The 26589-nt window shown below is 50.7% G+C and overlaps 2 protein-coding genes across 6 annotated transcripts; one reads left to right on the forward strand and one right to left on the reverse strand.

Moving 5' to 3' along the window:
- Positions 1-1621: 1621 nt before the first annotated feature.
- Positions 1622-8835, forward strand: SLC5A2 (solute carrier family 5 member 2). The gene is made up of 13 exons (XM_023558992.2): positions 1622-2319; positions 2813-3067; positions 3997-4161; positions 4660-4765; positions 5499-5579; positions 5737-5966; positions 6244-6379; positions 6609-6716; positions 6824-6974; positions 7081-7249; positions 7326-7541; positions 8400-8532; positions 8609-8835. Exons 1-13 carry the CDS (start codon positions 2194-2196, stop codon positions 8833-8835), a joined length of 2103 nt encoding a protein of 700 aa, XP_023414760.1. The 5' UTR covers positions 1622-2193.
- On the reverse strand, positions 7729-22931 carry RUSF1 (RUS family member 1). Of its 5 annotated transcripts, XM_003418873.4 has the most exons (13): positions 22603-22926; positions 22270-22384; positions 18266-18311; positions 16958-16990; positions 16763-16868; positions 14409-14510; positions 12008-12078; positions 11744-11928; positions 11606-11663; positions 11124-11194; positions 9880-10023; positions 9693-9770; positions 7729-9225 (listed from the first exon to the last, which is right to left on the reverse strand). In XM_003418873.4, exons 1-13 carry the CDS (start codon positions 22900-22902, stop codon positions 9128-9130), a joined length of 1407 nt encoding a protein of 468 aa, XP_003418921.1. In that variant the 5' UTR covers positions 22903-22926; the 3' UTR covers positions 7729-9127. The 5 variants fall into 5 exon arrangements, 3 of the variants coding, with proteins under 3 accessions (XP_003418921.1, XP_010596843.1, XP_064150941.1); XR_010323516.1 differs by lacking the exons at positions 7729-9225; positions 9693-9770 and adding an exon at positions 10151-10516 and having other exon boundaries at positions 9912-10023; positions 22603-22930; XR_010323517.1 differs by lacking the exons at positions 7729-9225; positions 9693-9770 and adding an exon at positions 10295-10516 and having other exon boundaries at positions 9915-10023; positions 22603-22931.
- Between the last annotated feature and the right edge of the window lie 3658 nt (positions 22932-26589).

Consider the following 26589-nt stretch of genomic DNA (forward strand, 5'->3'; position numbering starts at 1 on the left):
AGTACCTCTCTAGTCCCTTCAGAGCACTTATCACTATTGTAAATAGGCGTTTCTTGCTTATTTATGTCTGATTTTGGCACTGGGATGCAAGCTTCCTGACCATTGTCTCCAGTGTCTGGAATAGCACGCTAAGTGCTCAGAAAATGTTTGTTAAATGAAAGAAGAAATGGGAAAGAAAGAAAAGGAGGGAGGGTGAGAAGGAAAAAACAGAGCACTAAGACAAGGTGGGGAAGGGCTCACTTGAACCTGGTAGTCAGGGAAGGCCTCTGTGAAAACGTGATGTTTAAGCTGAGAGTTGAAGGTTGAGAAGGAGCCGGCCAGGCAAAGAACCTGGCGAGAACATTCCAGGCAGAGGGAACAGCAAGTGCAAAGACTAGGAGGCAGGGAAATATTTGGCATATTGTAAGCAAGGAAAGAAGACAGTATAGAAGATGAAGTCAAAGGGGAAGCAGGCGTCACATCATGAAGCGCCTTTTAGGTCATGGGGAGGGCATATAGATTTTAAGTGCCTATGAACCAAATGTGTCCTCCAACCTTTGCCCATGAGTTTCTCTTAGGCACTTCAAACTCATCACTCACTGACGCACACACTGTGGATGGCTTGTCCATATTCGCTTGACTCACCTAGGAAGTCATATGCAGACAGTGCCCAGACTCCCCAACTGCTCCCCAAACTTGTTACCTGAGGGCATTCTCTGGGGGAGGAAATGTGCTTTATGTATTGGAGAGGCCTGAAGTGTGTGGGGGAGGTTTCTGCAACCTTCAGCCGGTGAGACGGGAATTGGTAAATAAATAACCCAGCTTCCTGGCCCCTTGAGGGTCAGTTCCAAGTTGTGTTCTTCATTCTCCCAGAGGGTCCCCATTGGGACTGAGTCCCAATTGCCCTCAGGGATAACCTGCTAACCAAACCACACTTTATTGGCTTTTCTGCATTCTTTGTCTCACTTCCCCACTCCTTCACAGTCCTTCCTGGGATCATCTCCCAAATAAAGTCCCTGCACCCAAGTTCTTGTCTCAGGGTCTGCTTCTGAAGGAACTCAAACTAAAATAGTCCCTAAGAAGAACTCACCATATTCCCTTAAAATATGTTTCTGTGTTCCCTATCTCAGGGACGACCCTAGCTTCCATAATCAGACACGAGTCCCCCTTGACAGTCCGCCCACACTCAAAGATAATCAGTATAGAGAGGCAAAAACCAAAAACCAAACCTGCTGCCATTGAGTCGATTCGGACTCAGAGCAACCCTATGAGACAGAGTAGAACTGCCCCATAGTTTCCAAGGAGCACCCAGTGGATTTGAACTGCTGACCTTTTGGTTAGCAGCCATAGCACTTAACCACTACACCACCAGGGTTTTCATAGAAAGGCAGAGGGTCAGATATTCACCAGCCTCCTCCCTCTCTACACCTGGCCCTGTGCTGAGCAAAGGGGCTGCAGAAATGGATCAGACCAGTCCCTGCTCTTGAGGCGTTCCCACAGTCTGCTGGGGAGACAGACCTGGACCCACACAGGACCACACAGTGTACTCAGAACCGTATCAGAAAATTCAGAGCAACTTTCCCCAAAGAGGTGACACAGGCTGGATACTGAGGGTTGAGCAGGAGTTGGCTATGTGGGAGAGGGCCCTCTAAGCAGAAGACACAGATTTGGAGGGATGCAAATATACGGGCTGGGCAGGGAAATCAGAAAGGAATCATGGCTTCACTATAGGCTTGGTATGGAGGAGAAAGGAGAAGAGTAAGAAGTCAGGTTATGGTAGGCCTTGAATATCAGGCTGAGAACATGAACTTCCTCCTGAGGGTGGTAGGAAGCTATGGAGGGTTTCTGAGCAGGGAAATGATACTGTTAGATTTGGATTTGAAAATGATCCCTTTGAATTAGAACGAGGGGCCTGGCTCAGTCAGGCTCCCTAGGTAGACGCTGAGGGTGGGTGAAAGAGGTGATTTTGAGCCTGGGGGCACCGGGGAGCAGATGGGGACTAAGGCCTAGGAAGGAGTGCTCCTGAACTTGAAAAGGTCCAGCTCCCCAGGATCAGCTTTGGCCTTGATGTGACCTGATTCAGCTAAATGAAGCTAAGGCAGGGAGAGGGCGAGGCCTGGGGGACTTGCCGGCTCACTGCCTTTGAGGTAACCATTAATCCCTCCCCTGGGGGAATCCGGGAGCTGGTCCCTTGAGAGGCATATACTTGACGGAATGGAGCCACACAAAGAGGCAAGCTTGGCACCAGCACTGGAGGACCAGAGTGTCCTGATCGACAACACTTTGGACATTCTGGTCATTGCCGCGTATTTCCTGCTGGTCATTGGTGTCGGCTTGTGGGTGAGAGGTTAAGGGGTGCTGCTGGAGGCTAGGCCTCTGAGGTCTGGGGGGATGGTCTCAGGAAGACCCCATGGTAGGGAGAGGGGTAGGATGCCTGGATTTTTGAGGGATTAACCCAGGGCTGGAAGGCAAGCAAGCCGTTTGAGAGCCTCAGGGAGTCCCAGCCAACATTCAGTCCTTGTTTTCCCACCTTTGGATTGAGTTAATTGAAGGAGTTAGTGGATTTCCATCAGGGTGAGCATTCAAGATGTGGTCTTATTCCCCTGACCACATTTGCTACTGACCAGCAGCCCATATTCAAGGACTCCAGGAAGTCAGGCCAAATCCAGCCAAGCTGAGGGTGCCTGGGAGGAAGCAGGGTAGAGGGGGAGATCAGGGGAGCCAAGCACTGCTTAATCTTCACCCGGAAACAAGGCTAAGGAATGTGTTGAGGAGGCTAATGAGGTCCCAAGATGTGCCCTGAACCCAGGTGTCCCTCACTCCTGTCCCCCAGTCCATGTGTAGGACCAACAGAGGCACAGTCGGTGGCTACTTCCTGGCGGGACGAAGCATGCTGTGGTGGCCGGTAAGCAGAGGTGGGCTGTGGAGGGGGGAGGGGAGGCCTAGGGAGGCAGCCTGGCTCACTCCACCTCTGGCCCCCCAGGTCGGGGCCTCTCTCTTTGCCAGCAACATTGGCAGCGGCCACTTTGTGGGCCTGGCAGGGACTGGTGCAGCAAGTGGCTTGGCTGTGGCTGGATTCGAGTGGAATGTGAGACCCTCTTTTCACCAATAACCCTGTCCCCAGTGGGAACTCCTGGGAGGGCCATACCTGGGAAAGCTCAAGGCAGGGGGATGTAAATGAGTCTGGAGGTGGGGCTTTCCAACTGTGGGCTGGGGTCGGGTTGGGAGCGAGTGTCACAATGTCCAGCTCAGAGGTGGGAGATGCAGGAGATGACTACTTTCAGGGGAAGGGTAGGTTTTGCCCCTGACTTGCTGTGTGACCCTGGACCAGCCACTACCCTCTGTGGACCTTGATTTTCTCCTCTCTGAAGCAGGGTGAGTGGCCTCAAATATAGGGCAGATCTCGTTAGTTCTCATGTTCTCTGAAGCTGTAACCTGTGAAGATGAAGATCCCTGGGCCAAATTAAAGCCCCTCGCTTGGAAGAGGAGGCAAAGCTCTGGGTCTGAGATGCCCCTTGGAGGCTTGGGGAGATAGGGGCTTTGAGCTCAGGGCTTCCTGGAGGAGGAGGCCTCTGAGCTGAGCCTTGAAGGACAGAAGTCTTGGGAGGGTGGAAAGGAGAAGGGAGGTAACACTGCCTGACAGAGACTGGGGTCAGGCTGAGGAGTCTGTTCTTAGTTTCACGTGCTAGAGATGGGGCGGGGGGCGGGCAGGGCCAGGAGAAGTGGGGTAGAAAAGGTCCTGGGAGGGACTGGCCACGGGCCATGGAGGCAAAGCTCTGATTAAGGGCCCAGGAAGGGGTCAAGATCCTGCCTCTTAATGTCCAGGACTCAGGACCATCGTCTGCAGTTGTGCCCTCCGGGCCCTAGGCGCGACCCTTTCCAGGGCCACTTTCCCTGGAGTGTAGCACGTTCACGAAGAGAAGGTCTCTCAGACCCTTCAGATGGGGAGCGCTGGGGCACTTTCTTGCCGGGATCTCAGGAACGGAGCCTTCCTCAGCTGCCGCGCTGTGCCCGCAGGCGCTGTTCGTGGTGCTGCTGCTGGGCTGGCTCTTCGCGCCCGTGTACCTGACCGCGGGCGTCATTACGATGCCTCAGTACCTGCGCAAGCGCTTCGGCGGCCACCGCATCCGCCTCTACCTGTCAGTGCTCTCGCTTTTTCTGTACATATTCACCAAGATCTCGGTGAGCCTGCGCGGGGCGCGGGGCGCGGGGCGGGACCCTGGAAGGGAGGGGCCACTGAAAGGAGGTCTCTAGAGAGTCCTGACAGAGCCCTGTTGGTGCAGTGGTTAAGCGCTTGGGGCTACTGAAAGGTCGACGGTTCGATTCCACCAGTCGCTCTGACGGAGAAAAGGCAATCTGCTCTCGTAAAGATTTCAGGCTCGGAAACTATAGGACAGTTCTACTCTATCCAACAGGATCTCTATGAGTCGGAGTCTACCCAAGAGCACAGAACAGGGAGACCTGGAGAGGGCGGGGCAAAAGAACCGTGATGGCGGCGGGGCCTGGAAGGAACGGGTCTCTGGGGCCAGAGCAACAGGGGTGGGGCCCTGGGAAGGCCAAGAAGTTGAAAAATGAGGGAGCCTTCCAGAGCGTCGACCCGTACGGACGTGGCCTTGGCAGAAAGTGGATCCCTGCCCTGGCCCCTGAATCCTGACCTGAGCCCTGGCTCCTTCCCCCAAGGTGGACATGTTCTCCGGAGCGGTGTTCATCCAGCAGGCTCTGGGCTGGAATATCTACGCCTCAGTCATCGCACTTCTGGGTATTACCATGGTCTACACGGTGACAGGTAGCCGCAGAAGGGGCTTAGGGAAGGGAACAGGGTTGGGAGACGTGCTTGGAGTCGTGGAGCTGTGGGCAGGTTTTAGGGGAGTCACCAGAGGAAAGCGGGGAGGAGAGGTTCTAAGGCGTGATGCGGACCACATAGGAAAGGGACCTAAACCTTTGGAAAGCAAACCCCCCTCTCTCCACACTTGGATTTGGATTGGTAGCTCGGAGCCCTGAGGGGGAAGGAAGATTCAGCAGGCTTTGAACGTCTGGGAGGGGAGTGGACTTAGCCAGTCCCTAGGATCTCCTGCCAAACCCAGTGCGGTCTGAGGGTTCCAGGGTGGAGCCTGAGGCCAGACTCTGGACAAGAGTGGACAGGGCCTGGTGCCAGCGGTGGGTTTGAGGGGTCTGGCCTGGGAATGGGGTGGAACTGAGAATTTGGACCTCAGAGTGTCACTCTCTCCTGTTACATACATGAGAAAAGTGGGGCCCAGAGAGCGACCTGCAGTGGGGGTCCTGCACATGGGTTCCTGGCCAAGGGGGCATCGCTGGAACCTAAAACTCAGCCCACACTCTGCTCATCAGCCTCTTGGTGCCCGGGTGCATTAACCCAGAGAATGGACCACCATTTTGATATTCGTTCTCCAGGAAGGGGCATGTTTTTCAAATTCACACCAAGACACCGTATGTGCTAGGGGCGGCCTGTCTGTGAGATCGCGAGCTGGGCTGTCCCCACTGACGCAGGCCTGTTGCAGGAGGGCTGGCAGCGCTGATGTACACGGATACAGTGCAGACCTTCGTCATCCTCGGGGGGGCCTTCATCCTCATGGGCTACGGTATGGGGCTCAGCCAGTGGTGGGGGGAGGAGATGGAGGTCGAGGCTGGCAGAGCTCTCAACGCTGGAGAAGGGATATCGCATGTCTCCTGCACCTGAGTCCCAGGGAGGGCCTTGGCCTGGGCTCCGGCTCCCCTGACGACCTTGCTCACACACAGCCTTCCACGAAGTGGGCGGGTATTCAGGGCTCTTCGACAAATACTTGGGGGCAGTGCCGTCGCTGACAGTCTCCGAGGACCCTGCCTTGGGCAACATCTCCAGCTCCTGCTACCGACCCCGGCCTGACTCCTACCACTTGCTTCGGGACCCTGTGACGGGGGACCTGCCATGGCCTGCACTGCTTCTGGGGCTTACCATTGTCTCGGGCTGGTACTGGTGCAGTGACCAGGTGCGGGATCAGGCACAGCCAGAACCCCTGAGTGGAGCTGAGACGGGTGCCTGGCTAGTTCCAAGGTGTGGTCTGAGCCGGCGGACCCCAGGCCCTGGGAAGCACACTAACGGTGGAGTTAAACCAGATCCAAGGGCCAGGGTCTGAGGGTGGAAATGAACTGGGGGCTCACCTGAGCCAGAGGTGCAGCCCGAATCCTCAGGGCAAGTTGAGGCAAAGTGTGAAGAGGGGAAATCTCAGGGACTGCACACAGGTGGTTGAACGCCCCTCCTTGCAGGTCATAGTGCAGCGCTGCCTGGCTGGGAAAAATCTGACCCACATCAAGGCGGGCTGTATCCTGTGCGGCTACCTGAAACTAATGCCCATGTTCCTCATGGTCATGCCAGGCATGATCAGCCGCATTCTTTACCCGGGTAAGGTCTGCATCCCCGTCCTGACCCAAGATTTCTGTACTCCACCCAGCCTCTTTCTTGTGCAACGAGCCAGGTGCCCGTCTCCCATTTCCGTAACTGCCCTAAGATACAGGAATTCATCTGGTCTCCTGGCCCCTCTGCCTTCTCATAGGCTTCCCAGCTCCCACTTCAGGGATCCTAATCCCCAACTTGGTCTCACCCTAGCCACGCTGTGGCCTCTTTCCCACAGATGAGGTGGCATGTGTGGTGCCCGAGGTGTGTAAGCGCGTGTGTGGCACCGAGGTAGGCTGCTCCAACATCGCCTACCCGCGGCTTGTCGTGAAGCTCATGCCCAATGGTAAGGGGCATGGGTACGCTGCAAAGACTGCCATCGGGAAGGGACACCCCTTGCGAAGCCCACACCACCAGGGTGTCCCAGGCCTCACCGCTCCCCTTCGCCTTCAGGTATGCGTGGACTCATGCTGGCAGTCATGCTGGCAGCACTCATGTCCTCGCTGGCCTCAATCTTCAACAGCAGCAGCACACTTTTCACCATGGACATCTACACACGCCTGCGGCCCTGCGCCAGCGACCGCGAACTGCTGCTAGTAGGACGGTGTGGCCTGGGTTCCCTCCTCTTCTGCCCCACAGGCATCCCAGGACAGAGGATGTGGGAAGGTGGGAGTCATGAGTGAAGTCTCCTGATGGCTACTGTACCGCAGGCTCTGGGTGGTGTTCATCGTGGCTGTGTCAGTGGCCTGGCTACCCGTGGTGCAGGCGGCACAGGGCGGGCAGCTCTTTGATTATATCCAGGCAGTCTCCAGCTACCTGGCTCCGCCAGTGTCCGCCGTCTTCATGCTGGCGCTCTTTGTGCCCCGCGTCAATGAAAAGGTGAGCCTTCGTGTATATCGTCAGCTTGGGGCAGAGCTTGGGCATTGTGAGGAGGCTGACTCTTTCTTCCCTGCAGGGTGCCTTCTGGGGACTGATTGGGGGCCTGCTGATGGGCCTGGCACGTCTTATTCCTGAGTTTTCCTTTGGCTCGGGCAGCTGTGTGAGACCTTCCAAGTGTCCAGCGCTCCTCTGTGGCGTGCACTACCTCTACTTTGCCATCGTGCTCTTCGTCTGCTCCGGCCTCCTCACCCTCATAGTCTCCCTGTGCACTGCACCCATCCCGCGTAAACATGTAAGTGCTGGCCTCTGGGCCGCCTCCTGTCCCAGACTTGCAAGGCTCAGGTCTGTGCAGCTCCCTCTCCTCCCTGGGCCCGCTTGCCTGCAGGAAGGCCCGGTGGCGGCAGAGCTGGAGAATTTCTGTACTGAGGGTTGGCTGGGAGTCCTGCCTGAAGTTTCATATGCAGAGCCACCACAATGTGTTACTTTAAATGACATTTATTTAAAGTGGTTTTGGGAGAGGTGGGCTGAAGAAGATTGTGGGGAAGGTTACAATCTTCTTTGGGGATTAAAGTGCCTCAAAGCCAATTCTTGGCATGGCCTTTGGGACTCAAAACACAGGATCTGATTGGTGGCTGAGAGGGCTAGAGTGCCATCTTAAAAGCCCACATGAGGGTTTGGCCTTGTGCTGCTACTGGGCAGGTACCTAAGGGAAGGGCTGATGGGGCAGGGGCGGACAAAAGAGCTCGGCCTGGAAGGATGGGCGGGGTTCCACAGTTGGAGAAGGGAGGAGAGGCAGTAGGAAGAAACTGTGAGCAAATACCACAGGAAGGAAAATCGTGTAAGACTATACACTAGTCTCAAATGCTACTACAATTCTGGGTGTAGACAGGGCTCTTGGGGTGATGAAACGAGGGGAGAACAGGTCCAGCATTTTTAAATACCCCGCTGAGGTGCTTCAGTTTAGCCTGAAGACTAAGGGAAGCCTTGGAAGGTTGTTAAAATGAGCTGAGCCTAGGCTAGGTGTGCAAGCTGCACAGAGGGAGGCTAGGGCGGACACTGAGGGGGTTGTTTGGCCAGTGTGGACAAGAGACTAGGGCCTACGGCGGGGAAACAGAACTCCCACCTGGTCCCTGCTCCTACCCCTCCCCAGCTCCACCGCCTGGTCTTCAGTCTCCGGCACAGCAAGGAGGATCGAGAGGACCTGGATGTGGATGAGGGGCTGCAAGGCCCAACCTCACTCCCTCTACAGAATGGGCGCCCAGAGCACGCAGTGGAGATGGAGGGTAAGGCACTGCCGAGGAGGCGGGGCTAGGGAGCCACGTTCCCTCCCACTAACTGCAGGGCCTTAATTTCTCCCAGAGCCCCAGCCCCTGGCAACAGGTCTATTCCGCCAGTGCCTGTTTTGGTTCTGTGGAATGAGCAGGGGTGGGGCAGGCAGTTCCCCACCCCCTACTCAGGAAGAGACTGCTGCAGCAGCCAGGCGGCTGGAGGACATCAGTGAGGACCCAAGTTGGGCCCGTGTGGTCAACCTCAATGCCCTGCTCATGATGGCTGTGGCCATTTTCCTCTGGGGCTTTTATGCCTGAGGCAACTATGTTGGATACCATGAGCCACAACCAGGCCAGGGCTCAGCTTTACAAGGAGTGGGGTGGGGGCCCTATAAGAAGAGGGTGGGGCAGGAGCAGGGACGGCCCTAGTTCCCCCTCTCTCAATCTTGTCGCTGCCTGGGGCCCAGTCCACCCAACTGACAGTCACTTCCCACGGGACCCTGGCCAACCTGCCGCAGCACTTCGCCTAAGCAAAAATAAAGTAGCCTTTCACACATTCTGCTGTGGCCAGTATCCTTGCTCTTGGCTCCTGGGCCTCATTCTGGACTGCTCACAACATCTTCTTTTCTGGAGACAGGGGCCATGTGGCTCTCCACTCATCCACCTCTAGCTGGTGCTTCTCAGTCTTCCAGCCAGCGTCCTGTAGTCCTGGGAAGAGATCATGGGGTCCTACTGGGACTGCTGGAGAGGAGACTCTGGGCTGACTCTGGGGAGGGGGATTAGGAGAGGCATAGGCCAGGTACAGGTTCTGTGAACTACCTGGGCTCCACGTTCCTCTATGGGGTTTCTTCCCGCAAGTTCTTTACCCACTCTGAGCTCATAAAATGAGGCTAAAACCTCATCTGGTTTCAACAGAATTCACTGAGATACCACATGGAAAAGGGCATGGAGTAGGTGCTAAATAAAAGATTATCATCAGTAAGTGCGCCAACCATGATTACACAGACTGTCAACAATGATGCAGCCTGAGAGACCACTCTAAGCTCCCTACCCTAGAGGCAGGGAAACTGAGCCCAGAGCTAAGGTCACAGAGAGAACCAAGGTCTTTTATCTCCCAGGTGGAAAGTGAGGTATGCGTAGCCAGGGCCCCTGGGGAGAGGGTTGAGGAATGTTACCTTTCAAGAACTTTGGGAACAGCTTGTCCAGTACTTGGTGTGTCTCCTTGACAATGGCCCAGCTGTCTTTCTCAGGACCTGGGGGGAGGTGGTTAGCAGAATCAGAAGCTCTCTGATCCCCAAGCAGGAAAGAAGGTCCTCCTCCCCCAGACCCCCCAGTCATCAGTGGCTCAGACTGAAAGGATACCTGCCCACATCTGGTTCCTCAGCTCCTCCAGCTCTCCTGGGAGAGGCCCATCTCCCTGCAGGGCTCCAAGCACCAGCCCGTGCGTGGCAGCTCTTAGGACTGTCTCAGGGCCTGCTGTCTGGCTCAGAACTACCTGTACCTGGTCTGGAGAGACCCAGGGAGAGACTGATGGTAGGGAAGGGCTATTTCCGCAAACATCCTCAACCCTACCATTTTGCTCACCCATCTGCCCCTACAGGCCTTAGCCTGGCATGGAAGGCCATCTCCTTACCCTTTCCTTTCTAACTTCATCTCCTGTTGATCCCCAATGCTCTGGCCAAACTGAAATGCTCAGTTTCCAAATACAGCCTTATAGCAGCTCACTGAGGTGGAATGCTACTTAGAAGCAAGGACGGTGAGACTGTGTCTTACATACTTTGCACATATTGTCGGGAGGGATCAGTCCCTGGAGAGGACATCATGCTTGGTAAAGTACAGGGTCAGCGGAAAAGAGGAAGACCCTCAACGAGATGGATTGACACAGCGGCTGCAACAATGGGCTCAAGCATAACAATGACTGTTAAGGATGGCGCAGGACCAGGCAGTGTTGCGTTGTTGTACACAGGGTCAGTATGAGTCGGAACCGACTCAACAGCATCTAACAACAACAACAACGAGGTGGGTTTATTTTGCATTTCTTTAATGGTTAGTGAGAACAAGCAACTTTAAATACATGACCGACCATTTACTACCTGTGTTTCCTTTTAATAGGCAGGCCTTCTCTTCTAGCTCTGTGTGGGTTTGGCTTTATATGTGGGCATATCCTCATATAACAATCTCAAGAGAGAATATTGTATTTACTTCCCAGGGCAGACAGTAAGCTCATGGGGCTTGTCTCCCCAAGAGGTGATCCAGGATGGGAGAGAAAAGTGGTTCCCAGAGATAACCAAAGATCATTATGTTATTTGAGTGTGTTGTAACATACAAAGTACTTTTACTTGATCCTCATAAAAACACTGGAAGCTAATAAGGTAGGTATTGTTAGCTCCATTTTACAGAGGGGTAAAATGAATTTCATTGGGGTATGCAGTTAGTAAAGAAGCCATAATTTGCACGTATCAAAGTCTTAGTCTAGAGCTTCCCCTAAGATACCAGGCAGCCTCCAAACTGCAGCCAGCTTGTCCAGGGCTTGGGGCCCTAGAGCTGGAGAAATGAGAAGCTAATCCCAGGAGGGTGGGTCTAAGGCTGGGAGAAGACACACTCACTTCGTGACTGGTCCCAGTGAAGGAGGTAGGGTTCTTGGTGCCCCCCAATCAGCTGCTGCAGCTCAGAGACACTGGAAGAGAGAATGGAATGCAGTGGGGGAGGGGGAAAGCAGAGGCAGAACCAACCATCCAATCAACTGAAGAGCCACCTAACCATCCTTCACCCATTACCAACGATCCCACATCCATCCTTCCTTTCTTTCTGCATCCAGTCATCCATTCTCAACATCAACCACCCAACCACCTATCCTTTCACCAAACACACATATCACTTTTTTATCTACTCTGTATTAGCACTGTCTATTACCCTGAAGCATCACTGCTGCTCCCCAAGTCTGTTCAGTGGAAATAAAGAACTTAGAACACAGAAGTGGGGCCTGGTGATGGGAGGGCAGTGTGTAACCACAATAAAAAGCATGTGTGTAGGGAGTGGGGGTGGCAGTGGTGAGGAGTGTGGAGGTGAGGGACACTGGGCCACTTACGTGGAAATCAAGCAGTGCAGGGGGACCCCAAGAGACAGAGACAAAGATGGCCAGAAACCTGTGGGAAGCTGGAGTTAGGATGCCCAGGCTCAGGGGGAGGCTGGGAGACACAGACTTGAGAACATTGGGTTGGGTCACCTGTCCACAGTGGCTCCATCTGATTGGCTGAAGTGGGGCTGAGCACCTCTCCTTTCTGAAGGAAGTGCTTTAGGATCAGCCAGAGCCGGCCTTCATTCAAGGTCTCCATGACAAGGGCTCGGACTGCCCGGTAGTTGGCATAGATGTGGAGGGCAGTGAGGAAAAAGAAACATCCGAGGCTGACGCTGGGGTGAGAGAGCAAAGTGGTCAACAGGGTCAGAGGCCCAGCTGGGTGTTTCCTCCCCACCCTTGATCCCACCTCACCTAGGACAATCTGACACCAGGGGAAGCATCAAGAGGCTGACCAGGAGCCCTGCCAGGTTCACCAGTGTCTCCTGAAAAATGGCAGAGGAGTCAGGAGCTGAAGACATCTCTTCCAGATCAGACTGAATGTCCTTGAGTGTCTTTCACATTCTTCCCTGCTCCAGAACCTCCCAGGGATCCCAACTCTGATGAGGTACCTAGTAAATTTTTAACATTTTTGATGAGTAAGCTGTCATTTAAAAGATGCCAGCTGCTTTTCTGCCCAGGTAGACACAATACCCTTGGAATAAGTCTTTTTATTTTGCAAGAGTCATCTGAGTAGCCCCACACTCAGGCAAGTAAACGTCTACAAAGTGGGGAACTACTTTTATGTAGTGGGTTAAAAAAGGCCAATATCCCCTAAATCCCTTTGTATGCAGCAGCTGGGGAAGGGGCAGACAAAATTGCAAAAGGATCGAGGAACCACACAGGATGAAAAACAACAAGATTTAAACCTTTTCTCTTGAAACTCAATATTATTAGAACCCATTTGGTGGCCTGAGACGGCCTAACTGTGGTCCCCCTATGGGAAAAGACCCCAGGCCATCTGCTAATCCATGAGAGAGGAGTCTGGATTGGTGCCCCTGACTACTGGTGTCCCAAGGAGAGTTGATCTTGGCACAGAGGGGTCCTGAGGCTTCAGAGCTCGTCTGACCCAGCCCTCCTGGCAAGGGGGTAGGCTGTGGGAATGATGGCTGTGGGTGTGACAGTACACAGGGGATCAGAAGCTTTGGGAGCTCAGGAGCAGAGGGACATCCTCTCTCCCAGGTGGGAACAGTCATTTCCAGCAGACAAACCAAGTGGCAACAAAAGCAACATCAGCAGAAACCAAGGGCCTGCTATGGGACTGAGCACATGTCCCAGGTTGGCCCGTGATGCATCACTGCTTCTGCAGATGGAGGAACCCTGGGGGCCTTGGAAAACACTGCCGGGGAGAAGCTGAGGGGGAGGGAGGGGGGGCTGTGAGAGAGCAGGGATCAAGTGGGAGATCCTGAAGAGCAGGGCCTGGATGGTACGTATTTCTCCCGCTCTAACAACTCATGGATTTAGAGCCGGAACAGACAGTGAGGGAGAACTAGTCCATTCATGTCCAGAGAGAAGGGACTTGCCCAAGGTCACCCAGGGAGATTAGACTTCTCTATGCCTTGTTTCCTCATCTGTAAAATGGTGACAAGTACTTACTGCACAAGACCGTTTTAAAGATCTAATGAGTTCACGCAAATGAAATACTTGGCACATGGTTAATGCTTAATAAATGTTGTTGTTAGCTGCAGTCAAGTCACTTCCTGACTTACAGCAACTCCATGCAGAACAAAACTCTGCCCCATCCTGAGATAATCCCATGATCTACTGCAGATCGGACCATTGTGATCTACAGGGTTTTCATTGGCTAATTTTCAGAAGGAGATCACCAGGTGTTTCTTCCTGGTCCATCTTAATTTGGAAGCTCTGCTGAAACCTATTCAGCATCATAGCAACATCCAAGCGTCCACTGACAGATGGGTGGTGGCTGCAAGTGAGGTACATCCGCCAGGATCAGAGCCCACGTCTCCTGCATGGAAGGTGGAAAAAACCACCAATGCCCCCACTAATAAATACTAGCATGTGTTAATATTATTAATGGGTGTTAGTTTTTTTTTAATGAAATTCTGTTTATAAACTGAGCAAAAAGAATGCAAGGGAAGGCCAGAAAGTAGGAGTAGGCAGAGCAGAGGTTTATAAATTGTTTCAGTGTGAAAGAAAAGCAGCATGCACGTCTGGGACCTCCCTGGGCCTCACTTTCCTCACCTGTAAGAATTACAGGATCTACCTCATAGCACTGGTGCAAGAGTTAAATGGTATCATGCCCACAAGCACTTGGCACAGAAGTTTGGGGAGATCGATACATGTGGGATTTAGTATTAGGGATATTTCCACCCTTACTACAGGCTCCCTTGGGCAGGTGGAGGGGCTGGGCCAGAAAGGCCTGTTAAACTGCTGAATGAAGAACTTCGGCCAACGACCCTGGGCACCCCACATGCCAAGTGCTTTTGAACTTCTTAACTACTTTCACACGTGGAGCCTCACTTACCCAGAACATCCACCTTCCAGGGTGGGGCTATGGCCTAGGGAGGGCAGGGCTCACTCATGGCCACACAGGCAGGGGCAGAGATGCTCAAATTGGACTCGCTGCACCCAGAGCCCATGCCCTCACACCTGACATGTGTCCTGCAAGTCAGAGCAGGGAGCACCCACATTTCTTTCTCCATGCTTCCCACCCCCGTGCCCAAGGGTACTCAGGTGCTTCCCTCCATACTCCCAAACTGTGGCCTGGCCTAGACCCCTCTCCCCCATGTCAGTCCCCCCAGTCTCTGCTGCTCACCTGGCTGCTATCCTTGGCTGACACATCAGCCATGTTGTTTCTCCGGGCCTGGTGCATGGTCAGTGCAGCCCGAGTAGCCCCGCCAGCCACGCTCACAATGCACTGGATGGGGGGAGGAAAGGATGAAGGTCAGAGAGATCACATGATGTGGCAACGGAAGCCTTCTGTGGCTGCGCCAAGTAAATGGCTCAAATCAGCTTGAGAAAACCAGGCCTCTGGCTACCCCACAGCAGAACCCTGAATGCTCTCCTCAATCTAGTTCTTATCCCGAACTTCCCCTAGGCCCACCTCCCCGGTCTTATTTCAGGAGAAAACAAAAGTCCTGCCTACCACCATCCTGTGGACCTGGCCCCTGGAAACCCAATTTCGTTTCCCAAGATGGAGGCCCAAAGACCCTTATTGGCCCAGAAATTCCCCATCCTCCAACTGTTACTTCAACTGTACCCTCCCCCGTGCTGAGCTCCCAGGAGTCTGGTTTCCAGCTTTTTGCTTTTGTTCACAACGTTCTGCCTGCCTGTTAATTCCTCTTCTCTCTTCCTGCCCCAGCCTAGTCCTATTAAGCCATTCAGGTACAAAACTCACATCGGTGGCCCTTACCTCCCAGGGCACCAGGATTTCGCCCTCTGAGATCCCAAGATGTAAAGCTCACTGATAAGGGTCATTGGTCAGCTTCACTTATCCTGTATTTATCAAGTCTCTTCTAGATAGCACAGATCTAGACGCTGTGATACAAGTCATAGATGGCCCCCGCCCTCATGAAGCTTATGAATTAATAAATGATAAACAAGTTGTTCAAAGGCAAGAGGAATGTGGTACAAAAGGAGACTGAAGTGACCATCAGGGACTTGCAAGCCTTATTAAGGTCTTTGTTCTAAGAGTAATGGGGAATCGTGGTGGGTTCTGGCCAGGGAAGTGACCTGATATGATCTCCATTTTTACAGGATTATCTGGCTGCTCTGAGAAAGCCTGAAGAAGGGTGAGAATGGAAGGAGACTAGCTAGGAGGCAAACTGATTTTTTCAGCAACAAGATGGTGGTGATAGGGGTATGGAGTAGGTAAATGGATTATAGAGATTTAGGGGGAAAAGTAACAATTAAGGGAAGGTTTAGCTGAGGCCAATAGGTGATGGGGAAGAGGAGGAGGCATGGATGATGACCAGGCCTCTTGTTGGTATAGCTGGGGGTGAAGGTGTTGGTCACTGAGACAGGGAACCCTAAAAGAGGTCTGGAGGGCCAGAGTTCATGGTCCTGTTCTATTCCCTTATTAGACAGACAATGAGACCGAAGCCCCAAGGGTGAAGTTTAGTAGCAGAATCTGGAGCAAATGTCAGAGGTCACAATCCTTGGTCCACTACAGCAGTGATTCTCTCTAGGGTGATCCTGTCCTTGAGGAGTGCACGTGTGCCCACGGCATTTAGTGGCTGGGCCAGGGGGGCTAAATGCTCTTCATCACAAAGAACTGTTGCACCCCAGATGCCAGCAGTGCCCTGTGGAGAAACACTGCTTTAAAGTGATTTTCAACAGATAAACAGGTCTTTGAAATGGGTCTTACATGTCTGCTTGAGTCTTTACTCTGTGCCGGGCCCTTAACCCTGTGGTGGAGACAGGTGAGCTCTTTAATGAACTTCACCCGGCCTCAATTTCTCATCTGGATGAGGCCAGGTGAGCAGCCTGCAGAGAGGAAAAGCTCACGCTTATGCTGCTTGTCCCTCCATCTTCACCGTTACTGTCTGTTCCTCATACCCACTGTGTTCCTTCTTGCCTCTGGACTTGACCCGCGCTATTCCTTCTGCCCAGAACACATTCACCACACCTTGAACTCACACTTCATGACCCAAATGAAACATTACTGTCCCAGGGAAGGCCTTCCTGCATCTCCTGACCAGGTTGGATTCCCCACCGACCCTCCCTCAGGTCCCTAAATTTCTCCTCTGGAATACCTGTACTTATAATTCTAGAAATATTTGTACAATTGCCTGTGTACTGTGCTAAACATGCTAGACACTCAATATATGTATTTTTTGAAAGAATGAAGGTTCTTGTCAAGATACTGACATTGGACCACTCCAGTGGAAGTGCCTCTCACTTCCAAGCTCCTCCACCAGTCCTGTGGCTCCAGACACTACCTTAGACGGACTGTCAGAGGCACTACAGCCTGCCTGGCAAGAGGACAATCAGAAAACACGGCTGATGCTAGGTCCCAATAAAAATGTCAAAACTCTCTCACCCTTCTAAGAGGTGCCTTGAGAGCAGGGCCCAGGCTAGGCTCACCTGGGGGCCCCAGGTGAGCCCAAGCACAGACAGTATCACCAAAGGCAGGTACCTTAGGGATGGGGGTGCCCCAGCGGTGGGTACCTTGGCCAGGTTGCTGGTGCAGACAGTTATGGTGAAGCAGATTGGGAGTACAGGAGCCATAATCTCAAGGAACATGGCTACATCATTGAGGATGTCAGCAAAAAGCCTGGGGGAAGGGATCAGAGGTTAGAGGTCAGGGGGAAGAGACCTTCATAAAAGAGGGCTCCCTTCCCCTCCGCCTCAGCCCCTCCTTACCTCCACTGCTTGGCATTACAGTCCAGTTTGCTCCTGTTGGGAGGATAAGAATATTGTGATTTTGACTTAAGGAGAAAACATTCCGTGGGCAGTACGGGGAGTCCCAAGCTGTGGTAAGGTCTGAGGGGCTCTGGAAAACCCATACCCCCAGCCAGATTATCTGTCCCACAGCCTGTCACTGCAGCCTGAAATGCCACCATTAGCTGGGAGGACCACCTAGTGTTCCTTCCTTACTAAGCGGTGACTTACCAAGGGAAAAACTGCCTTGTAGCTGCTCCCTACCCTCTGGCCCTCTGAGAGGCTAGACCTGGGTTCCTCTGCCATCTGCCCTCCTCCTCCTCCTGCTTCACTGAAAATACCCAAAAAGAAGTCCATATATTTTGGTGTAACCAAATTAGTGTAACCCCTCATGGTATAGACAATTAGCTCAAGAGGAGACAGGACTTCTCTTGGATCATCTGGAGAGTGGCGGGAAAGGCCAAGAGAGACCCAGGCTGAAAACCCGGCCTCAGATTTTTCTACTACACAGCACTGCAGATGGCTGCCTCTGTTGCATCAGGCGGAGTGGCTGCCTGGCCTGTGTACAAACACCTGGGGACCACTCCTCCAAGATCCCAGTGGCAGATGTTGTAGCCCTCAGTTTAGCTCGGGATTTGCAGTATCAGCCCTGACGCTTAATTTGAAATCTCCTGGAGGGAAAGGGAGCATTCCTAGTGGGGTACGGGATGCACAGTGGGGAGCAGAAGCAGGACTAGAACCCAGGAGTAAAACCTGTGGCCTGGTCCAGGGCTCTGCTCACTAAACCAGCTGGCTACCACGGAAAAAGTACAGGCTTTGGGCTCAAATCCCATCTTACTAGTTATATACTATGTGACTTTGGGCAAGTAACTTCTTTCTCCTAGGTCTGTTTCACATCTCTAAAATGGACACATTCAACCCTATCTTAAGAAGTTCTTAGAAGAGCTAGAGACGATGTACAGAAAGTTTCTGGGGCAGAGTTAGAGCTCACTGTTAACTGCAGCTAGTTTAATGAGCGCTTATTATGTGCCACGTGATGCACTGAATCCTCACAACCACAATCTATGGCCCAGCCCAGACTATGGCAGATACTATTATTACCACTGCCACTGCTAAATCACTCCTGACACTGCCCGGTACTGCCTGGGGGAGGAAGTTGGCAGCACAGGATTCTTAACCCCTTCCATTATATATTTTATATATAATGTGATAAAACTATTTACAAAAATAGACATGACCCTTGTTTGGGGGGAGCAGCCAGAAGTCTGCTGACTGGGAAGACAAACTCACCCCTTCCACCAAGCAAAGATGATGCGGCCCAGCATGCCAGTCGAATCTGGGGGAGAGAAGAGGGCGCTGATTGGGAAGGAACAAGGAAGAGCCTTGAGGGCAGTGAGGCCTGGCAGACCCTGGGACTGAATCGCCTGAGTCACACTGGGTCACTGACTTTGGGAGCTGAGTCTTGTGTGTCAAGTTATGGACAGACATACCTAGACTCTGGGTCATCAGCAAGAGTCCAGACCCAGCAGTTCCTTGGAACGTACCCGAGAAAAACATGTACCATGCACACTGAAAGTCATAAACAAGAACATTCTCCACAGCATTGCTCATACCAGCAAAAACAAACAAAAAACTGGGAATGATGCCAATGCCCGTCAATGGGAAAATGCATAAATAAATTCTGGTATATTCACTCAATGGCATATCGAGCAGCGAATAACAATTACCTACATCAACATACATAAATCCTATATTCCAAAAATCTTGCAGAAAAATCATGAAGCAACTCAGTTCTGCTGTCATGTCACAAAAACAGCCAGGCATGGCTATGTTACAATAAAACTATTTACAAAATCAGAAAGTGGAGCCGTTCCTGGTCTAAATCAGTGTATATTATACTGATTGCAGTCAGCTCCTTACATTAGATTTTGAGGCTAAGCTACATATATCATGACAAACTTCCCATAAAGCTCTAAAACAACTAAAACTAAACTATACAGTGTCTAAATATACATATCTATGTGGTAAAACTATTAAAAAAAAAGCAGAGAATCCTAAGTGAAAAGTTTAGAGGTTATTGTTAATATCTAACTCTTAGGCTGGGCAGTGGGTTCACAGGTGGTCACTAAGAGTGTAAATAAATTAAAAAAGGGACTTTAACTACAGGCTGGTAACTGAGCATGCTGGCCGGTTAAAGGCACAGAGAAAGGACGCCTCAGGCTGGAGAAGGTCAGAGAAGTCTCTGGAATCCACTGGATCTTCCCTTCCACACAAATGCAAACTGGTTATCTACTTTGTGCCAGGTACTATGTGAAGCAGGGGCTTGCTGCAGTGAACCAGTCATGGTGCTAGCCTCAAAATCTAACGTAAAGAGCTGACTGCAATCAGTATGATATATACTGATTTAGACCAGGAACAGCTCCACTCTCTGATTTTGTAAATAGTTTTATTGTAACATAGCCGTGCCTGGCTGTTTTTGTGACACGACAGCAGAACTGAGTTGCTGCAAAAGAGACTGTATGGCCTGGAATGTTTATCACCCTGCCCTTTACAGAAGAAGTTTGCCAGGCCCTACTTTAGACCATTCGTTATGCTGGGGGTACCAACCATTAAGCCTAGCAGGCAGAGCACAAGGAATACTTTAGAACCAGACAACTGGGATGGACTCACACTGTGGGCAGGGGGCTCCAACTTGTTTGAGCTTGAGGGCTTGGACCCTTCAGCTGGGGATGCAAGGAGAAGACAGCTAGGCTGTGGAAAGGAGGGTTGCGAGCTTCCCACAATATATAAAGATGGTGACACACGCCAGCCCTCCCCATTCTCCACTGGAAAAAGATATACTCACTCCTCGTCACAGCTTCTGTTCTTGGCCACTGAGGTCTTCTAACTAGAGATCTGACCAGACATCCTTACGCCACCCTGCACACTCTGGTGGACACCTAAAATACCTATACCTTTCATTTTTACAACAATCCTATGGGCTTGAGAGGGACCATCCTCTTTCACAGATGAAGCAACTAATGCTAGAGATGGTGTTCCCCACTGCTATGTCCAGCAAGACTGCCTGGGTGGCCAGGGATAAGCAAAGGCCTGGAAAAGTGAGATGAGGCATAGCAGCAGGAGCATGGAGGTCTAAGTTCTCTCACCGGCTCTTCTTGGTTGCATGTCTAGCTTTTCTGGAAGAATCTGAAGCTATGGCAACACTGGGCCCATCTTTCCTCACCACAGTTGGCTGGGGCTGAGCAGCAGCTGCCTCATTCAGAAGTGGTATGTGTACAACACAGTTCCTGTCCCACCAGCTCTGCTCCTCCCATTTGTGCCCCCTGCTGGGCTCTGGAAGTAATACCCACCATGGTGGCTTTACAAAGATTGCTTACGTTTACCCTCTTCCCTTCAGGTTTTATTCTACACAAATTGTTCATTATCCTATTTAATATTCTCATATTAGAACAACAAATCCACCACTAATGACAGAAACAAGCTTGTAAAATCCTTTCTAATTAAGAGGGCTTCTTTTAACATCAGTAACAGGCTCTAAGGAAACCCTGGTGGCGTACTGGTTAAGTGCTACGGCTGCTAACCAAAAAGTCAGCAGTTCAAATCTGCCAGGTGCTCCTTGGAAACTCTATGGGGTAGTTCTACTCTGTCCTGTAGGGTCGCTATGAGTCAGAATCAACTCGACGGCACTGGGTTTGGTTTGGTTAACAGGCTCTAAAGTAAATGGATATTCTTTCAAATCTTAAAATTGTCTTATTTTTTCTTAACCTGTTTGAGCTGAAGAAATATATAGGCAACATGTGGGTGATAGGACTGGGATGCTCAGACATGGCATGAAAACACCAACCACTGACCCACACACTCCAACTATATTCCAAAAACTCAGCCAACAGGAGAGGAACTAAAAAGACCCAAATTTAGCACAGTGTAGTAGTATGCAAATTGACCCTGGAGCTAGACCACCTAGGTTCAAATCCACGCCCTACCATTTACTGGCTGTGTGACCCTGGGCAAGTTACTTTTCTTCATCTGTAAAATGGGAATGGCAGTACCTATCTCAGAGTTGGCGTCTTCAGTTTGTGCAAACAGTTAAGCGCTCAGCTGCTAAATGGAAGGTTACTGGGTTTGAGTCTGGCCAGAGATGCCTTGGAAAAAAGGCCTGGCAATCTACTTCAGAAAAATCAGCCACTGAAACCCTATGAAGCACATACTCAGAACTGATTCAAAGACAACTGGTTACCGGTTATCTCAGAGTTGCTGTGAAGACTGAGTCAATAAATAAATATAAAGCCTGGCACATAAGCACCGTTTGTGTGAACTATTATTCTTACTAAAGAGACAGGTCAACAAGCCACTTGCACTATTAGAGAATGGACATCTTTCCAGAGTCACCTTTGGCCAGTTTGCTCATGCCTTAATGGCAAAAGTGTTAAGCAGGAGCCTTCTGAGTCTTCAAAAGATCTAGGGGTGTTCACCAGGGATGCGGCCAGGATGATGCTAGAAGCAGAATGATCTTCGCCTTGGGTCTGATTTAAATATCCACTGCGAACAGTAATGAAAGAGAAAGGACGGTGGGGAAAGCCATGGGCCTTCCTGACGCAGAACACATGGCAGCTGGCCATTTCCCTTTTCTCTGTTTTGCTCTGTACATGGCATGGTACCAAACTGTTATCTTTTTTTTCTCTTAGTGGTTTCAAAATAAGCTGTAAACACTCAACAGATGGTTACAATTATTTATAGCATCATCTAACATGTAGAGGCTCTAGAATGCCTTTCATCTTTTCTGGAACGTCCTCTCTTTCATTCAGGACCACCTACTACCATTATTTTCTCTGGAACTAAGGAGTTTTCCATATTCCAGGCAGCTGGTAGTTTTATTCAGTAACTACACTCTAATGACTAGTGGTGAAGGGGAGAGCATGATTAACTTAGGGATCTGGGATGGCACAGTAGTTAAGAGCTACAGCTGCTAACAAAAAGGTGGGCAGTTCAAATCCACAAGGTGTTTGCTGGAAACCCCATGGGGCAGTTCTACTCTGTCCTATAGGGTCGCTATGAGTCGGAACCAACTCGACAGCGTCGGGTTCGGATTAAAGCAGTCTGTATGGTGAACAGGATGTGGCTGCTGGGGTGGTGTGTGCGGGATGAGGGTATCCCAGCTGTGGGTGATGAGGTTTCGATGCAAGGCGCTATTCTAGGCACTGGGGAAACTTGGCTCCTGCAAGTCCAAAAAGGGGAGCCACAGGAAAAGCTGGGCGGAGAGCAGCGATAGGTGAGGCTCCAGGGGCCCATCTCACCTTTCACAAGCCAGGTGGCCGTGGCAGCTGAAACAGAGGCTTTTGCATCCCCCACCCCTATGCCCAGCAAGACTGCCTGGGTGGCCAGGGCGCCCGAGAGGCTGGAAGCAAAGGCCTGGAGAAAAGAAGAAGTGGGGTGAGAAGTCGGAGCAAGAGCATGAAGGTCTAAGTTCTATTATCGGCTCTTCTTCGTGGTGTGTGACCTGGGCCATGTTATTCCCGCTCTCTGGGCCTGTCTTCCCGCTGTAAATGAAGGGTAGGTGACCCGGGACTCTGACCCCACCCCACACCCCCGGCCATATGCCGCCTCCAGCTTCAGACGCCTGGGCTGACCTGCACGGAGTCCCACAACTGGTACGGCAGATAGTCGGGGCTGACGCTGTCAGGGAAGCCCTGCGGCAGGAACACAGCCAGGAGACCGGAGAGAGGTGAAGAGGCGGTCCCAGGAGTTCCCCCTCTGCCCCCATCTCGTCCTGCGAGTTTCACCGAGAAGGCCCCGGAGAGCCCCCACCAGCGCCACGCCCCGGCCTCCCACTGCAGGCTCCCGTCAGCGGCGGCGCGGCACCCCCGGGCCGTCCCGGAGCCAAACCGCTCCGAGCACAGCGTGACGGCAAGCCCCCTGCCCTCGGCCATCCCGGCTCTCTTCGCCCGCGTCCAGCCAGATGAACGACGTGGCCAAGCGGCGCTTCCTGATCGGCGACGGCGGCTGCAGAGGGGCAATCTTCCTTCGCGAAACGGCGTGCGGGCTCTGTGTCCCACTTTGTCCTGTCTTGGAACCAGACTATCCGCTTCCAACCTCCAGGTTTCCCGCTTCAGACAGCCTTGGGCGGGTCCCAGCCCCTGTTCGTTGTAGCACTTTGTAGCTGGGCCCGCCAAGTCCGGGAAGAACCAGAATTCCTGTGACCTGGGACCGTCAGCTTTAGGGGAGAAGGAAAGAGCGCGTCCCTAGGGAAAAATTGTGTTCAAGACTCAGTTCAGCCACAAAATCTTTAGCTGTGTGACTTTGGGCGACTCAGTGTTCCTCTCTAGGCCACAGGTGCCTTGTTTGTCGCGAGGCCAGGGGCTACATCTATTTTTACTCCTTATTTTCCCCCACTACCCAACACAAAGTAGGTGCTCAAAGATATTTATGAATGAATTATCCCCCAGAAGATCCCCGAGGCCATGTGGAGCTGCCCAGTGTTTCTTCTTTTTCTTCAGGGTGTCTCTGGCCTCTACTAGAAATTCTTTGCCTTTCTGCCTTCCCTGAGACTGGAAGATTATTATTTCTGAAAGGGCGTTGAGGACATCTGAGGGATGGGAAAACAGAGGGGTTGCAATAATAGTGTCAGAAAACAAGTAAAACAGGTAGGGAAATGCCCGAGAGTGTGTGGGGAATGTCCACGAAGTTAGGGAGAGTCCAAAGACAGTGCTGCCCTCCCTACCTCTGAACATACCTCTTTTTCTTTTTCCCTCCCTCCCTTTCTCTTTCCCATGCAGTGCAGTATACTGCATCCAAATTAGAAATTTGCCAAAAGAATACTCTTTCATTCAGAAAATAAAATAACCTGGTTCCATAGCCTGACCTTCTTAGCGCTACCCACTCCCCTCACCCCCCACTCCCACCCCAACAGTTTGGCCTTAACTGATCCGTTCCCTACTGGAAACTTCTGATTGTCTCAAACTATCTCCTGCTTCATGGACCTCAGCCTGGGCTGTCCTTCCACCCCGTCTCGCATTATCAGAGACTTACTTAGAGTCTCTGAGGTCAGGATAACCTGGGACACTTTTTTTTTTTTTTTAAGTTTCCTGATAGAGTGAAAAATTAAAGTGTTCCAAACATTGTGTTATATTTTAAGTGTTAGCCTCTGTTAAAAAATAATCAAAATAAAAGAAGTTGAAACATATGGTTTATTCTGAGCAGTCAGTCTATATGCATATAGAGAGACCGTTCTGATTTCAAAAAAGCAAATGGCTGGAAGAAGGCTAGTTACAATGATGCTTATAAAGAGGAGGGAGAAGAATAGAAGACCAACCATTGGCTAATCTTAACATGACTGATTGAACCCTGCCTTCCACCTGTTACTGAGATCAATTGATATATCACTAGGTGGCCTCTGGTCTGGCAGCTAAAAATTTGGTTTTGTGGGTATGAAAAAACCTTAAAATCAAAGATGTCTGTTTTTAACTTTTCTCTTTGAAACTTCTGTGTGTCTTTGTGGTAACAGCTTAGTGGTTATGAGAACTCTGAGGCCAACCTATTTTACTTCAGAGGTCCTGAGTTTGAATCCAGATTCTGTCTCTTAGTAGCTGTGAGATCTTGGTCAAGTTACTTGCTTAGTTTCTTTATCTGTAAAATGGGAGTAATACTAGTATTTCCCACATAGGGTTGCGATGACAAATGAGTCATACGTATGAAGCTCTTAAACTATGTTTGGAACATAGTAGGTGCTATTTAAGGAACCCTGATGGTGCAATGGTTAAGTGCTCAGCTGCTAACCAAAAGGTCAGTTGTTCAAAGCCACCAGCTGCTCCACAGGAGAAAAGACCTGGTGATCTGATCCTGTAAAGTTTTCAGCCTGGGAAACCCTATGGTGGAGTATTACTCCTGTAGGGTCATTATGATTTGGAATCGACTCAACAGCACACAACAACAGGTGCTATTTAGGTGTTCATCATTATTATTTAGAGATGTCAAGTGTCCAAATTTGAGGTCCTTTGCTCTAACTAAGGCAGGTCAAATGACCTTCATGACTAGTGTTACCATTTATTGCCCAAACCAGGACTTCTGAGTAGCACTAAAGAAGGCACCGTTAGTAATGACACTGGGATTGTTGTTCTTCGGTGCCGTAAGGTGGGTTCTGACTCAGCAACCCTATGTATGGCAGAATGAAATGTTACCCTGTCCTGCATCATGCTCATAGTTGCATCGTGCTCACAATTGTTGCTGTTTGACCCCCTTGTTACAGCCACTGTGTCAATCCATATTGTTGAGGTTCTTTTTTTTCTCTGACCCTCTACCTAGCATGATGTCCTTCCCCAGGGACTGGTTCCTCCTGATAACATGTCCAATGTACTGAGACAAAATTTCGCCATCCTTGCTTCCAAGGAGCATTCTGGCTGTATTTCTTCCAGGACAGATTTGATTGTTCTTCTGGCAGTCCATGAAAAAAAAAAAAAAAATTTTTTTTCTACATTTAATATTCTTTACCAACACCATAATTTGAATGCACCAGTTCTTCTTAAAAGGTCTTCCTTATTCATTGTCCAGCTTTCCCATGCATATGAAGCAACTGAAAATACCATGGCTTGGGTCAGGCGCACCTTAGTCCTCAAGGTGACATCTTTCTTTTTAACACTTTAAAAAGGTCTTTTGCAACAGATTTGCCCAATGCAATACGGCGTTTGATTTCTTGACTGCTGCTTCTACGGTCATCGATTGTGGATCTAAGTAAAATGAAATCCTCGACAACTTTATCTTTTCTCTGTTTATCGTGATGTTGCTTATTGGTCTAGTTGTGAGGATTTCTGTCTTCTCTATGTTGAGGTGTAATCCATACTGCTGGCTGTAGTCTTGGATCTTCATTAGTAAGTGCTTCAGGCCTTCTTCACTTTCAGCAAGCAAAATTGTGTTATCTGCCTATGACAGGTTGTTAGTGAGTCTTCCTCCAATCCTAATGCAGCATTCTTCATATAGTCCAGCTTCTCAGATTATTTGCTCAGCATACAGATTGAATAGGTATGGTGAAAGGAGAAAACCCTGACGCACACCTTTTCTGATTTTAAACCATATGGTATCCCCTTGTTCTGTCTGAACAACTGCCTCTTGATCTATGTACAGGTTCTGCATGAGCACAAATAAGTGTTCTGGAATTCCCATTCTTCACAATGTTATCCACAATTTGTTATGATCCACACAGTCAAAAAGCCTTTTTGCATAGTCCATAAAACACAGGTAAACATCTTTCTGGTAATCTCTGACATCAGCAACAATGTCCCTTGTTCCATGTCCTCTTCTGAATCCAGCTTGAATTTCTGGCTGTTCTCTGTTGATACACTGCTGCAACCATTTTTGAATTATTTTCTGCAAAACTTTACTTGCATGTGATATTGATGATATTGTTAGATAATTGCCATCTTCCATTGGATCACCTTTCTTTGGAATGGGTACGAATATGGATGTCTTCCAGTCGGTTGACCAGGTTACTGTCTTCCAAATTTCTTGGCATAGATGAGTGAGCAACTCCAGTGTTGCATCCATTTGCTGAAGCATCTAAAGTGGTATTCTCTCAATTCCTGGAGCCTTGTTTTTTTTTGCCATTCCCTTCAGTGAAGCTTGGA

The sequence above is a fragment of the Loxodonta africana genome, chromosome 12 (genome assembly GCF_030014295.1).
Source record: "Loxodonta africana isolate mLoxAfr1 chromosome 12, mLoxAfr1.hap2, whole genome shotgun sequence".
Classification (NCBI taxonomy): Eukaryota; Metazoa; Chordata; class Mammalia; order Proboscidea; family Elephantidae; genus Loxodonta; species Loxodonta africana.

What these genes read in the sequence shown, in the direction of transcription:
- RUSF1 (XM_003418873.4), bottom strand. Translation starts at nt 22,902, where the DNA reads ATGGCCGAGGGCAGGGGGCTTGCCGTCACGCTGTGCTCGGAGCGGTTT. An exon ending in CAGCCAAGGATAGCAGCCAG is followed by an intron (nt 12,079 to 14,408) that starts GTGAGCAGCAGA and finishes GCCATTTTTCAG; the next exon opens with GAGACACTGGTGAACCTGGC. An exon ending in TCACTGGGACCAGTCACGAA is followed by an intron (nt 10,024 to 11,123) that starts GTGAGTGTGTCT and finishes GGGTCTCTCCAG; the next exon opens with ACCAGGTACAGGTAGTTCTG.
- SLC5A2 (XM_023558992.2), top strand. Translation starts at nt 2,194, where the DNA reads ATGGAGCCACACAAAGAGGCAAGCTTGGCACCAGCACTGGAGGACCAG. An exon ending in TGCCCCGCGTCAATGAAAAG is followed by an intron (nt 7,250 to 7,325) that starts GTGAGCCTTCGT and finishes TCTTCCCTGCAG; the next exon opens with GGTGCCTTCTGGGGACTGAT. An exon ending in CACCCATCCCGCGTAAACAT is followed by an intron (nt 7,542 to 8,399) that starts GTAAGTGCTGGC and finishes ACCCCTCCCCAG; the next exon opens with CTCCACCGCCTGGTCTTCAG.